This window comes from Hyla sarda, chromosome 3 (genome assembly GCF_029499605.1).
Source record: "Hyla sarda isolate aHylSar1 chromosome 3, aHylSar1.hap1, whole genome shotgun sequence".
In the NCBI taxonomy this organism is placed as follows: Eukaryota; Metazoa; Chordata; class Amphibia; order Anura; family Hylidae; genus Hyla; species Hyla sarda.
Window position 1 is genome coordinate 16216337 of NC_079191.1, and position 14210 is coordinate 16230546.

At 42.0% G+C, this 14210-nt stretch overlaps 1 protein-coding gene and 1 long non-coding RNA gene across 3 annotated transcripts in view; one reads left to right on the plus strand and one right to left on the minus strand.

Annotated features, from left to right (window-relative positions):
• The window catches only part of ELP3 (elongator acetyltransferase complex subunit 3), a 178721-nt gene that overhangs the window by 52600 nt on the left and 111911 nt on the right, over positions 1-14210 (minus strand). The window contains exon 10 of the mRNA XM_056563812.1: positions 9834-10027. Coding sequence (XP_056419787.1) covers positions 9834-10027 — 194 coding nt within the window. The remainder of the gene's footprint in view (positions 1-9833; positions 10028-14210) is intronic.
• LOC130361160 (uncharacterized) overlaps positions 1-14210 on the plus strand; it is a 40744-nt gene that overhangs the window by 9898 nt on the left and 16636 nt on the right. The window contains exon 3 of one of the 2 annotated variants that reach the window (XR_008890890.1): positions 1343-1429. The exons of the other annotated variant lie outside the window; for it this stretch is intronic. This is a non-coding gene — a long non-coding RNA (uncharacterized LOC130361160). Of the gene's footprint in view, positions 1-1342; positions 1430-14210 lie in introns of those variants that run through there. 2 annotated transcript variants of the gene reach the window in all.

Sequence of the window (14210 nt, forward strand, 5' to 3'; positions counted from 1 at the left end):
GGAAATCAGGGCACTTTTGAATCAGGATCCAGAATAAATCTAACAGCCAGATTTAATGAATAAGACCAAAACAAATCTCATGAGATTCACACAGTGTTGGTGAAGCTGCAATACAGATTGTAGATTGTGACTATGCCATGGCATAGCAGAGGATTGGGCTGTGATTAGCCAGAAAAGTAAGGGAGGAAGTACCTATGTGAGTACTGCTGTAAAAGAGCCCAGCTCTGGTTCCACCTCTGAAATTGAATGAATGAGAAATAGCTGTGCATCATAAGGGGGTATCTCAGGGGCTCAGTAAATCACCTTGTCACAAAACTATAGAAAATGTAAATAACCTTTTGTAATGTAAAGTATGCTTTACAGTCCCAGCAGTAGATACCAAGAGACACTTTTAAAGGTGTTATCCTGGAAAAAAACACACACATATATATATATATATACATACATATACACATATACAGTGGGGTCAAAAGTTTGGACACCCTGCAGAGTTAATATCTTGTACTGACCCCTTTGGCAAGTATCACAGCTTGTAAACGCTTTTTGTAGCCAGCCAAGAGTTTTTCAATTCTTGTTTGAGGTATCTTTGCCCATCCATCCTTACAAAAGTCTTCCAGTTCTTTGAGATTTCTGGGCTGTCTGTCACGCACTGCTCTTTTAAGGTCTATTCATAGATTTTCAATTATGTTGAGGTCAGGAGATTGTGAAGGCCATGGCAAAACCTTCCGTTTATGCCTCTTGATGTAATCCCCCGTGGATTTCGAGGTGTGTTTAGGATCATTATCCATTTGTAGAAGCCATCCTCTCTTTAACTTCAGCTTTTTCACAGATGGCATCAAGTTAGCATCCAAAATTTGCTGAGATTTTATTGAATCCATTTTTCCTTCTACTCGTGAGATGTTCCCTGTGCTACTGGCTGCAATACAACCCCAAAGCATGATTGATCCACCCCCATGCTTAACAGTTGGACAGAGGTTCTTTTCATTAAATTCTGTTCCCCTTCTTCTCCAAACGTACCTTTGCTCATTCCGGCCAAAAAGTTCAAATTTAACCTCATCGGTCCACAGAACTTGTTTCCAAAATGCATCAAGCTTGTCTATATGTTCATTTAAAAAGTTCAAACACTGATTTTTGTGGTGAGGACGTAGAAGAGGTTTTCTTCTGATGACTCTTCCATGAAGATCATATTTGTACAAGTATCTCTTTATAGTGGAATAGTGTCCCACAACTCCAGTGTCTGCCAGATCTTTCTGGAGGGATTGTGCAGTCAAACGTGGGTTTTGAATAGTTTTTCTCACAATCCTGCGAGCTGTTCTGTCTGGTATTTTTCTTGGTCTTCCAGATCTTGCTTTAACCTCCACTGTTCCTGATGACTGCCATTTCTTAATTACATTCCGAACAGAGGATATTGATATCTGAAAATGTTTTGCTCTCTTCTTATCGCCTTCTCCAGCTTTGTGAGCGTCAACTATTTTCAGTTTCAGATTTCTAGACAACTGCTTAGAAGAACCCATGGTGCTGATTGTTGGGGCAAGGTCAGATGAGTCTGGGCATTTAAAACCTTTGAGATTGACATCACCTGGTCTTCCCAGATGATGATTGAGAACAATCCATGACACTGGCAGGTCTCAGCTTTGCAAAGGGGGCAGTGCATGCTATAAATTCTGCAGGGTGCCCAAACTTATGCAGACGCCATTTTTTTGTTTTCTGTTATTTTGAAAGTGTAAATGATGGAAATAAAATGTAACTTTTGTTGACATATTATAAGAATGTCTAATCTGTAATTTGATGCCTTTTGGAGATTTTTCCATCTTTCCTTGGCTTCTTTATGCACATTAATACACATTTTTACCTGGGGTGTCCAAACTTTTGATCCCCACTGTATACTTGCAAACAAGCTGCTAGTTATGAATATGCAGGTGCAATTTCAAGATCCTGGCCCAGAAATCTCATACACATTATTAAGTTCCTGGGTGGGATCCAATAAGCTTTATACAACTTGTCACGTACCGTATTTTTTGCCCTATAGGAAGCACTGGCGTAAAAGACGCACCCAATTTATAGGTACAAAATAAAAAAAAATAAAGCTTTTGAACCCAATAGTGGTCTTCAACCTGCGGACCTCCAGATGTTGCAAAACTACAACTCCCAGCATGCCCGGACAGCCAACGGCTGTCCGGGCATGCTGGGAGTTGTAGTTTTGCAACATCTGGAGGTCCACAGATTGAAGACCACTGCATAGGAGGTAATACTCACGTGTCCCCGCCGCTCCGGACCGTCACCGCTGCCCTGGATGTCGCTCCATCGCTGTCGCCGTGTCCCCGTCGCTCCAGAACGTCTCTGCTGCCGGCCGGGTATCCTCGCGCTCCGTCGCTGCCATCACGGCGTTACGCACGCTGACGCACGTACGCGACGACGTGATGACGAGGAAGGAGAGCGCCGGCCATACAGGGGATCCCTGAACGGAGAAGACACCGAGGAGGCAGGTAAGGTCCCTCCCGGTGTCCTGTAAGCACTAACCCGGCTATTCGCGGTGAAATCGCGGCGGTCCCGAACAGCCCGACTAAACAGCCAGGTTAGTGTCACTTTCCCTTCAGACGCGGCGGTCAGCTTTGATCGCTGCGTCTGAAGGGTTAATACAGGGCATCACCGCGATCGGTGATGTCCTGTATTAGCCGCGAGTCCCGGCCGTTGATGGCCGCAGGGACCGCCGCGATAGGGGTGTATTCGCCGTATAAGACGCACCGACTTTTCCCCCCCAGTTTTGGGGAAGAAAAAGTGCGTCTTATACGGCGAAAAATACGGTAAATCCAAATATCCCCCTTTCTGGGGTCAATGTATCGACCAAGCAGAGCAACTCCGTTCCCTTTGGCTTCTGCGTTGACAACCCCACTGAGCACCACAAAAACAGCATGAGGCGCAGAAGATGAGAATTTTACATTCGCACACAATAGTAAAAACAAGAATTGCCGGCACCTACAACAAAAGCTAAAATTGCTGCCATTTTACAGTCATAGAGAGAGGCTGCTAACTCAGAACGCACAGTTTATGATGCCTTCGAGGCATCCTCCGCATCTCTCCATAAACATAATCCTAAGAGAGGGGGTGTCGCCCGCATCTTTTTCTTCTTTGTTTCTTGGCTTCGCAGCCATTTGTCATTTTGAGCGGAGCACCGGTCACTGGAGGCCTCATTGATCTTTTCTCCCGAGATTTTAACATCTCTGAAATGCCGCTTTACAAGAGAGACAAATCGCTTTTAGGAAAACTCTGCAGCAAATACAGTCGCGGACGAAAATGAAGTATTTCTCACAGAAAAGGATTGCAGTAACACAGGTTTTGCTATACACATGTTTATTCCCTTTGTGTATATTGGAACTAAACCAAAAAAGGGAGGAAAAAAAGCAAATTGGACATAATGTCACCAAACTCCAAAAATGGTCTGGACAAAATTATTGTCACCCTTAACTTAATATTTGGTTGCACACCCTTTGGAAAAAAATAACTGAAATCAGTGGCTTCCTATAACCATCAATAAGCTCCTTACACCTCTCAGACGGAATGTTGGACTCTTCCTTTACAAACTGCTCCCGGTCTCTCTTATTGGAAGGCGCCTTTTCCCAATTTTAAGATCTCTCCACAGGTGATCAATGGGATTTAGATCTGGATTCATTGCTGCCCCTTCAGAACTCTCCAGCGCTTTGTTGTCATCCATTTCTGGGGCTTTTTGACGTATGTTTGGGGTCATTGTCCTGCTGGAAGACCCAAGATCTCGGACACAAACCCAGCTTTCTGACACTGTGCTGTACAGTGTGACCCAAAATGCGCTGGTAATGCTCAGATTTCATGAAACCTTTTTATTTTTTTTTAAATCAACTGGTGCCAGAAAGTTAAATAGATTTGTAAATGACTTCTATTAAAAAATCTTTACTTTTTCAGTACTTTTTAGCAGCTGTATGCTACAGAGGAAATTCTTTTCTTTTTGAATTTCTTTTTCATCTTGTCCACAGTGCTCTCTGCTGACACCTCTGCCCCTGTCAGGAACTGTACAGAGCAGCATACGGTTTGCTATGGGGATTTTCTCCTGCTCTGGACAGTTCCTGATATGGGCATCAGGTGTCAGCAGAGAGCACTGTGGACAAGACAAAAAAGAAATTCAAAAAGAAAAAAAAAGAGTTTCCTCTGTAGCATACAGCTGCTAAAAGATACTGGAAGGGTAAAGATTTTTAAATAGAAGTAATTTACAAATCTGTTTAACTTTCTGGCACCAGTTGATTTAAAAAAAAAAAACAGTTTTCCAGTGGAGTACCCCTTTAACAAGACTCCTAGTTGCAGTGAAACACTGACATATAGTGAACGCTGCCAGGAAAAGAAGGCATGAGGTCTGCTTTACACATCCTTTCTTACCAGAAGGCCAATGAAGAATCAATGGCCTTTAACCCCTTAAGGACCCGGGGTTTTTCCGTTTTTGCATTTTCGTTTTTTCCTCCTTGCCTTTAAAAAATCATTACTCTTTCAATTTTGCACCTAAAAATCTATATGATGGCTTATTTTTTGCGCCACCAATTCTACTTTGCAGTGACATCAATCATTTTACCCAAAAATCTACAGCGAAACAGAAAAAAAAATCATTGTGAGACAAAATTGAAACAAAACTGCTGTTTTGTAACTTTTGGGGGCTTCCGTTTCTACGCAGTGCATATTTCGGTAAAAATTACACCTTATCATTATTCTGTAGGTCCATACGGTTATAATGATACCCTACTTATATAGATTTCATTTTGTCGCACTTCCGGAAAAAATCATAACTACATGCAGGAAAATTAATACGTTTAAAACTGTCATCTTCTGACCCCTATAACTTTTTTATTTTTCTGCGTATGGGGCGGTATGAGGGCTCATTTTTTGCGCCGTGATCTGAAGTTTTTAGCAGTTTCATCTTTTTATTGATCAGACTTTTTGATCACTTTTTATTCATTTTTTCATGATATAAAAAGTGACCAAAAATACGCTATTTTGGAATTTGGAATTTTTTTACGCGCACACCATTGACTGTGTGCTTTAGTTAACGATATATTTTTTTGAAGTCAGACATTTCCGCACGCGGCGATACCACATATGTTTATTTTTATTTACACTTTTTTTTTTTTTTAAATGGGAAAAGGGGGGCGATTCAAACTTTTATTAGGGAAGGGGTTAAATTATCTTTATTCACTTTTTTTTTATAACTTTTTTTTTGCAGTGTTATAGCTCCCTCTAGTGGCTATAAAACTGCATGCCCTGATCTCTTACATTGAGCAACAGTTTCTCATAGGAAACCATTGATCAATGATTCTGCCGCTTGACTGCTCATGCCTGGATCTCAGGCTCTGAGCAGTCATTCGGCGATCGGACACCAGGAGGCAAGGTAGGAGACCCTCCTCGTGTCTTACAGCTGTTTGGGATGCCGCGATTTCGCCGCGTCAATCCCGAACAGCCCCCTGAGCTAACCGGCAACGTTTTACTTTCACTTTAGACGCAGCGTTTAATTTTGAACGCCGCGTCTGAAGGGTTAATAGTAGAGATGAGCGAACTTACAGTAAATTCGATTCGTCACGAACTTCTCGGCTCGGCAGTTGATAACTTTTCCTGCGTTAATTAGTTCAGCCTTCAGGTGCTCCGGTGGGCTGGAAAAGGTGGATACATTCCTAGGAAAGAGTCTCCTAGGACTGTATCCACCTTTTCCAGCCCACCGGAGCACCGGAAAGCTGAACTAATTTACGCAGGAAAAGTTATCAACTGCCGAGCCGAGAAGTTCGTGACGAATCGAATTTACTGTAAGTTCGCTCATCTCTAATTAAAAGGGTTATCTAGGGAAAAAACTTTTTTTAATATATCAATTGGTTCCAGAAAGTTAAACAGATTTGTAAATTACTTCTATTAAAAAATCTTAATCCTTTAAGTACTTATGAGCTTCTGAAGTTTAGGTTGTTCTTTTCTGTCTAAGTGCTCTCTGATGACATGTGTCAAAGGAATCGCCCAGTTTAGAAGAGGTTTGCTATGGGGATTTGCTTCTAAACTGGGCGTTTCCCGAGACACGTGTCATCAGAGAGCACTTAGACAGAAAAGAACAACCTTAACTTCAGAAGCTCATAAGTACTGAAAGGATTAAGATTTTTTAATAGAAGTAATTTACAAATCTGTTTAACTTTCTGGATCCAGTTGATATATATAAAAAAAAGTTTTTCCCTGGAATTCCCCCTTAATAGCGTGCGGCACCGCGATCAGTGCCGCACGCTATTAGCCACGGTTCCTGGCCGTTGCTAGGTGCCGGGCTTTGGCCCCGCGTTATAGAACTGGAGCGGACTCAGGACGTACAGGTATGCCCTGAGTCCATAAGGGGTTAAAGGGGTACTCCGCTACACAGTGATTGGAACAAACTGTTCCGAATGCTGGAGACGGCGCCAGGAGCTCGTGACGCCATAGCCCTGCCTCCTCATGACGTCACGCCATGCCCCCTCAATGCAAGTCTATGGGAGGGGGCGTGACATCCGTCACGCCCCCTCCCATAGACTTGCATTGAGGGGGCTGGAAGTAATGTCATGAGGGGGCGGAGCTTTGGCGTCACGAGCTCCCGGCGCCCGCTCCAGCGTTCGTTCATTGTTCATGGTCTCTCACGTAACAAATCAAGGTGTTCTGAAGTTCACCGAGCCTCTGCATTATACGCTTTTATAGCTACCAAGGGGTTGGTCTTGACCGAGGCAATAACTGGGCGCAGATGGAGAAATAGATTTTCTCATTCCCGTCAGACCTCTCCAAGAATCCTCGCAGTTAAATATTAAGAGAAAAACGAGAGAGAAAACGAGAAGGGAAAAGTAATTAATTCACCCGCGGTCGGCCATTTTCTCCGGCGTGGAGTCTATTACGAAGCACCAAATGTATTTGTTTAATGGTTTCGTCGTTATTACCTCTCAGAAATCCAATCGCCTCTTTTACTCGGCTCGTGGTTCACAGCGAGGTCGTCAATTTTCATGTCAAACCCTGACTGTATGTTCATGTGACAGGGACAACAATAGTTTCTTCTTATAAGCTCCGCATGAGACTAATATCTAAATAGCCCCGTAGCCAATTTTCTCACAGGCAGCGCAAACGTTATTGTCCCTTAGTGAGAGAACATGGACATGGGCGGCATGCGTTCACGTGGAGACAACGCACATTTAACCTATTCCGTACACCATGTAATGATTACACGAGGATGAAGGAGACCAGGCTACAAATCTTACAGCTAGGACAGCGATTAACCCTTATGTCGTTATACACAAAACCCCCCCTTAGGCCTCAGCTACATGGACTGTTTTGTAACACAACTGATCGATTTCAGCTATAGAGCTGCAGCTACAGGACAAAAGATCAACACCAAGTTATTCTATAATATCAAAGCTTTCAAGACACAGAAACAAAGTTATTTAAACCAAAAATACTACTATTATACTGCTTCCTATATACAAGAATATAACTACTATAATACTGATTCTATATACAAGAATATAACTACTATAATACTGCTCCTATATACAAGAATATAATTACTATAATACTGCTCCTATATACAAGAATATAACTACTATAATACTGCTCCTATATACAAGAATATAACTACTATAATACTGCTCCTATATACAAGAATATAACTACTATAATACTGCCTCCTATATACAAGAATATAACTACTATAATACTGCTCCTATATACAAGAATATAACTACTATAATACTGATTCTATATACAAGAATATAACTACTATAATACTGCTCCTATATACAAGAATATATCTACTATAATACTGTCTCCTATATACAAGAATATAACTACTATAATACTGCTCCTATATACAAGAATATAACTACTATAATACTGCCTCCTATATACAAGAATATATCTACTATAATACTGCTCCTATATACAAGAATATATCTACTATAATACTGCTCCTATATACAAGAATATATCTACTATAATACTGCTCCTATATACAAGAATATAACTACTATAATACTGCTCCTATATACAAGAATATAACTACTATAATACTGCTCCTATATACAAGAATATATCTACTATAATACTGCTTCTATATACAAGAATATAACTACTATAATACTGCTCCTATATACAAGAATATAACTACTATAATACTGCCTCCTATATACAAGAATATAACTACTATAATACTGCTCCTATATACAAGAATATATCTACTATAATACTGCTCCTATATACAAGAATATAACTACTATAATACTGATTCTATATACAAGAATATAACTACTATAATACTGCTCCTATATACAAGAATATAACTACTATAATACTGCCCCTATATACAATATAACTACTATAATACTGCCTCCTATATACAAGAATATAACTACTATAATACTCCTCCTATATACAAGAATATAACTACTATAATACTGCTCCTATATACAAGAATATAACTACTATAATACTGCTTCCTATATACAAGAATATAACTACTATAATACTGCTTCCTATATACAAGAATATAACTACTATAATACTGCTTCCTATATACAAGAATATAACTACTATAATACTGCCTCCTATATACAAGAATATAACTACTATAATACTGCTCCTATATACACACAAGAATATAACTACTATAATACTGCTCCTATATACAAGAATATAACTACTATAATACTGCTCCTATATACAAGAATATAACTACTATAATACTGCCTCCTATATACAAGAATATAACTACTATAATACTGCTCCTATATACAAGAATATAACTACTATAATACTGCTTCCTATATACAAGAATATAACTACTATAATACTGCTTCCTATATACAAGAATATAACTACTATAATACTGCTCCTATATACAAGAATATAACTACTATAATACTGCCCCTTTATACAAGAATATACTACTATAATACTGCCTCCTATATACAAGGATATAACTACTATAATACTGCCTCCTATATACAAGAATATAACTACTATAATACTGCTTCCTATATACAAGAATATAACTACTATAATACTGCTCCTATATACAAGAATATAACTACTATAATACTGCTCCTATATACAAGAATATAACTACTATAATACTGCTCCTATATACAAGAATATAACTACTATAATACTGCTCCTATATACAAGAATATAACTACTATAATACTGCTCCTATATACAAGAATATAACTACTATAATACTGCTCCTATATACAAGAATATAACTACTATAATACTGCTCCTATATACAAGAATATAACTACTATAATACAGCTCCTATATACAAGAATATAACTACTATAATACAGCTCCTATATACAAGAATATAACTATTATAATACTGCTCCTATATACAAGAATATAACTACTATAATACTGCCTCCTATATACAAGAATATAACTACTATAATACTGCTCCTATATACAAGAATATAACTACTATAATACTGCTCCTATATACAAGAATATAACTACTATAATACTGCTCCTATATACAAGAATATAACTACTATAATACTGCTCCTATATACAAGAATATAACTACTATAATACTGCTCCTATATACAACAATATATGGCAAATATTAATACTAATATAATACTGCTCTGTATGGACAGGAAAATAACTTCTATAACTATATACTGTTTCCATATTACCATGAAGAAAAAGAATTGGACTCTGTATAGGACTGACATGTGGTGCAGTGTATGGCCTCACTGTAGGACTCTCCATTGTAGCCTCATCAAAGTCTATGTGGGTTTTGAACACAGCACTACTAAAATATGTATATTGGGTTTTACCTCTGTACTCTGTAAACCCGGGTCCATGGTGGAACGAGAGCCAAAATCCTGGCCACCAGATCTACCAATGTGCTTGGAGAGTAACTTCTGTATCTTCCAGTTTTCCAGAGTTCGTATAACCCAGTACCACGAATCACTAGGGTCGGGTAGAGCTTCATCCCATCAGGTCTGAACGCAGGGTTCTCAAAGTATTCCTGACGGAGAATAAAGGAGACAGAAATGTATAAGAGACAAGTGAGGACAGAAAATACAGGGATAAAGGGAAATGGTCACTATGAAAATTATAATTTATCTATATAGGCAGAATAGTGAGTACAGCTCTGGAGTATAATGCAGGATATAAATCTAGATTTTCCTAGCTTGTGACGGAAAATATTAGTCATATGAAGACAGGAGGCGAGTATCTTGCATTAAATCTTTCTTTTTAATGCTCATAGCAGAATATTTTAAAACCATACAAAACTCAAATTCCAAAGAAAAAACTTTAGAACTACATCTCCCAGCAGCCCTTGTGTCTCTCTTCACCCCTCCTAGCCCGACTGGCTCATATATAAAGGGCTGTCTGGAACCACTCCTCCTCTTTCTTTATGCAGTTGTCAGCACGGCGGGTGTCATCGTGAAGTACAGGAACAAAACCGACTTGTGGTCGTCTGCATACATGGTCAACAGGACCGCAGGAACCTGAGCAAACAGGAACAAATCTCATGAACAAGAGAACCGGATTATGTCAGCCTCCATAGAGCAGATGCACGTAGTCCACTTCAATAACAACAAATACCGTGATAGGGTGGGTCGGGAGGGAAGATACTCGCCTCCTGTCTTCATATAACTAATATTTTCCGTCACAAGCTAGGAAAATCTAGATTTATATATCAGACAGGAGGCTCATATCTTGCAAGTTCAAAGCTGAAAACAATGATAGATATAAATATATTACAAGACTGACATAGAGACATGTTCCTCTGGACGGAAATAAAATTGCCGAAACGTCGTCCGAGACGACCAATCAGCAGCCAAAAGAAGATCCGACAGAGAGCCACCGGACACCACTACTTTAGTAGCCATAGCCCCTCTGGAAGAATGGGCGCCAAACAGGGATACGTCAATCCCTGCCATTTCCATAGCTAACCGCACCCACCGGGCTAAAGTGGCTGAAGTGACCGGGAGGTGTGGTTGAACATAAGAAATAAGCAATTGATTAGGGTTAGAAGAACGAAGAGGTGCTGTCCTAGACTCATATGCCTGGAGGCAACGAACCACACAAAGTTTGGGATGCGCTGGAAAGTATGGATAGAATACGGACTGAAGACCTGTCTTAGTCCTGCGCACCACGGAAAACTGAACACCACCCGGCGAGAACTGTCGTCGAGTGATATCCAAAGCTCTGACATCAGATACTCTCTTTATAGAGACCAGACATAAGAGGACCGTCAACTTCACAGAGAGAACCTTCAGGGAAAGATCATTGTTGTCTTCCCAAGAGGAGAACATATCCAAAACACGGGAAACATCCCACGTAGAACTATATTTAGGTCGAGGAGGACGTTTAAATTTTATTCCACGCAGAAGCCTGCAGATTAAAGGATGCTTGCCCACCGGCAAAGAGTCAACCGGAGAGTGATAAGCAGAAATAGCAGATCTATAAACATTTATTGAGCTATACGATTTACCCGAATCAAAAGATTCAGCTAGATAATTAACCACTATCTGTACAGGTGCTTGAACGGGATTAATTTCCCGTTGAACACACCAACGAACCCAGAGTCCCCAGGCAGATCGATATGCCGATCTAGTCCCCGGGGCCCAGGCCAGGGCGAGGAGATCTCTAGCTGACCTTGAAAGGTCGTTACCTGATTCCGGCACCCCGAAACCAACCAAGCAAGGAGAGGCAGGTTGCCCTCCAGTACTAGGGGATGAAGACCCTTGTTCGGATTCGTCAATATGTGGTCCAGGGCTGGTAACAGCCTGGGAAAGTCTATCGTCATCCCCAGAAGTCGAGGGAACCATGGCTGAGTCGGCCACCACGGGGTGACCAACACTACCGTCGCCCTCTGAATCAATATCTGACCGAGGACCCTCGTGAGCAGTTGGAAGGGAGGGAACGCATAGTGTGTCCCCTCCGGCCAACGTTGGCAGAAAGCGTCTACTGCAGACGCTTCCGGGTCGGGCCTCCAACTGTAGAACCGTGGTAACTGGTGGTTGAGGCGAGAAGCAAAAAGGTCCGTATGTAGCGGACCCCAAAGATCTCGCAGAGCCAGGAATATCGACCGATCTAGTTTCCAATCGCTGGAGTCTGCCAGATATCGGGAGTTCCAGTCTGCCACGGAGTTGGATGTTCCCGGGATATATTCCGCTATAGGGACAAGGTCGTGGGACAGACAGAAATGCCAGAAGTCGGAAGCTATGTCCGCTAGTACTCTGGACCTCGAACCTCCAAGGCGGTTGATATATTGAACCGCCGCTACATTGTCCATGCGTAGCAGCACGCAACAATGTGACTCCTGTGAAAGGAAACTCCTGACCGCGAAAAATGCTGCCAGCAGTTCCAATGCGTTGATATGGAGAAGAGACTCTTCTTCCGACCATATCCCGCCTGTAGATTGATGACCGCAGCGGGCGCCCCATCCCTGCCTGCTCGCGTCCGATTCTATGATCACGTCTGGGCAGGAGTTGAAAATGGACTTGCCATTCCACTCTATCGCGTGGCGAAGCCACCAACGTAGTTCCTCCACCGATTCCGGACATAGTTGTACTTCGTCCGCATAACGCAAACCTCGCGGGAGGTGCAAGGTCTTGAGTCGTTGGAGTGCCCGATAATGGAGCGGGCCGGAAAGATCGCTTGAATGGATGCCGACAATAAGCCGATCACCTCAAGGATACCCGACCCTTGCGTAATACAGCCCTGATTTCTTTGCGGATCAGGGCTAGTTTGGCTTTGGGCAAACATAGAACTGCTCTTCTGGTGTCCACCAGAAAACCTAAAAACTCCATCTCCTGAGCTGGAGATAGAACGGATTTTTCGTGGTTTATAAGAAAACCAAGTTCTTCCAACAGGGAGATTGTCCAATGACAGTGGAGACTGGCTAATTCTCTGGAATGGGACATGATGAGTAAATCGTCTAGATAAATTATCAGACGTACCCCTCTGCTCCTGAGAGCGGCTACCACGGGTTTCACCAACTTTGTGAAACACCAGGGGGCTGACGACAGACCGAATGGGAGGCACGTGAATTGCCACAGACGGTTCCCCCAGTGAAACCTTAAGAAAGGTTGGGAAGCGTGATGCATTGGTACGGTAAGGTAAGCATCCTTGAGATCTACCTTGACTAGCCAATCTCCGGGGCAAAGGAGGTCGCGTAAAAGATGGATGCCTTCCATCTTGAAGTGACGGTACATCACATGTTGATTTAGATTTCTCAGGTTTATTACGGGGCGATAACCTCCACCTTTCTTCCTTACCAAGAAAAGGTTGCTTAGGAACCCCGTGGTCAAGGGATCGACTTCTAGAACCGCTTGTTTGTGTACAAGTTCTTGGAGTTCTCCGTCTATCAGGGATCTGTTGAGATCCGAGAACTGGATAGGTGGAGGGACGAACTCCATGTCCGGTAGAGATTGAAATTCTATTTGATAACCCGCTACTGTATTCAGTACCCAGACGTCTGCAGTAATCATGGACCAGACGTGGGAAAAATACCTCAATCTGCCCCCCACCAGTGTGTGGGGAATGTGTGGGGGAGTTGTACTCACCAGTAGACGGTCTAGCACGGGGGTATCCTCTACCTCCTCGGCTTCTCCATGGTCTTCCCCGGGGCGGAAAGAAAGGAGCGGGTTGTACCACCGGAAAGGAGTACTGTGGTTGTGGTGGAGCGTAAGGTGGAGCGGCAGGTCTGGCATAGGGCCTGTAGAAATTGCCTCGGCCGGCAGATCGGCCGCGTCCTCTGCCGGCCTTGTTAAAAACCTTGCCCCCATTGGTTTTCTTTAATGAGGACTGGGCTTTATCCAGGCCTTTGAATAAGCCGACAAACTTATTAACGTCCTTTAAAAGGTCGTCACCGAAAAGTAAACCCTCAGCCGAGGGGCCAGGTTCGTTCTCGGCTAGGTGAGAGAGCTGGGGTTCCAGTTTCATTAAAATAGACCTTCTACGCTCTATTGAACACGTAGTATTGGCCGTACCTAGTAGGCAAATGGCACGTTGTGCCCATCCCCGGAGCTGGGCTAAATCTACGGGGTCACTAGAGGAAGCAGCTTGTTCAGACAAATTGAGGATCTTTGTTAGGGGGCCAAGCAGATCTAAGATCCTATCTTGTATAGTCTTAAAAGATCTCTCTATCCCTTTCTTTGAGTATTTCCCAGCTCTGGATAGATATTTCATAAGTA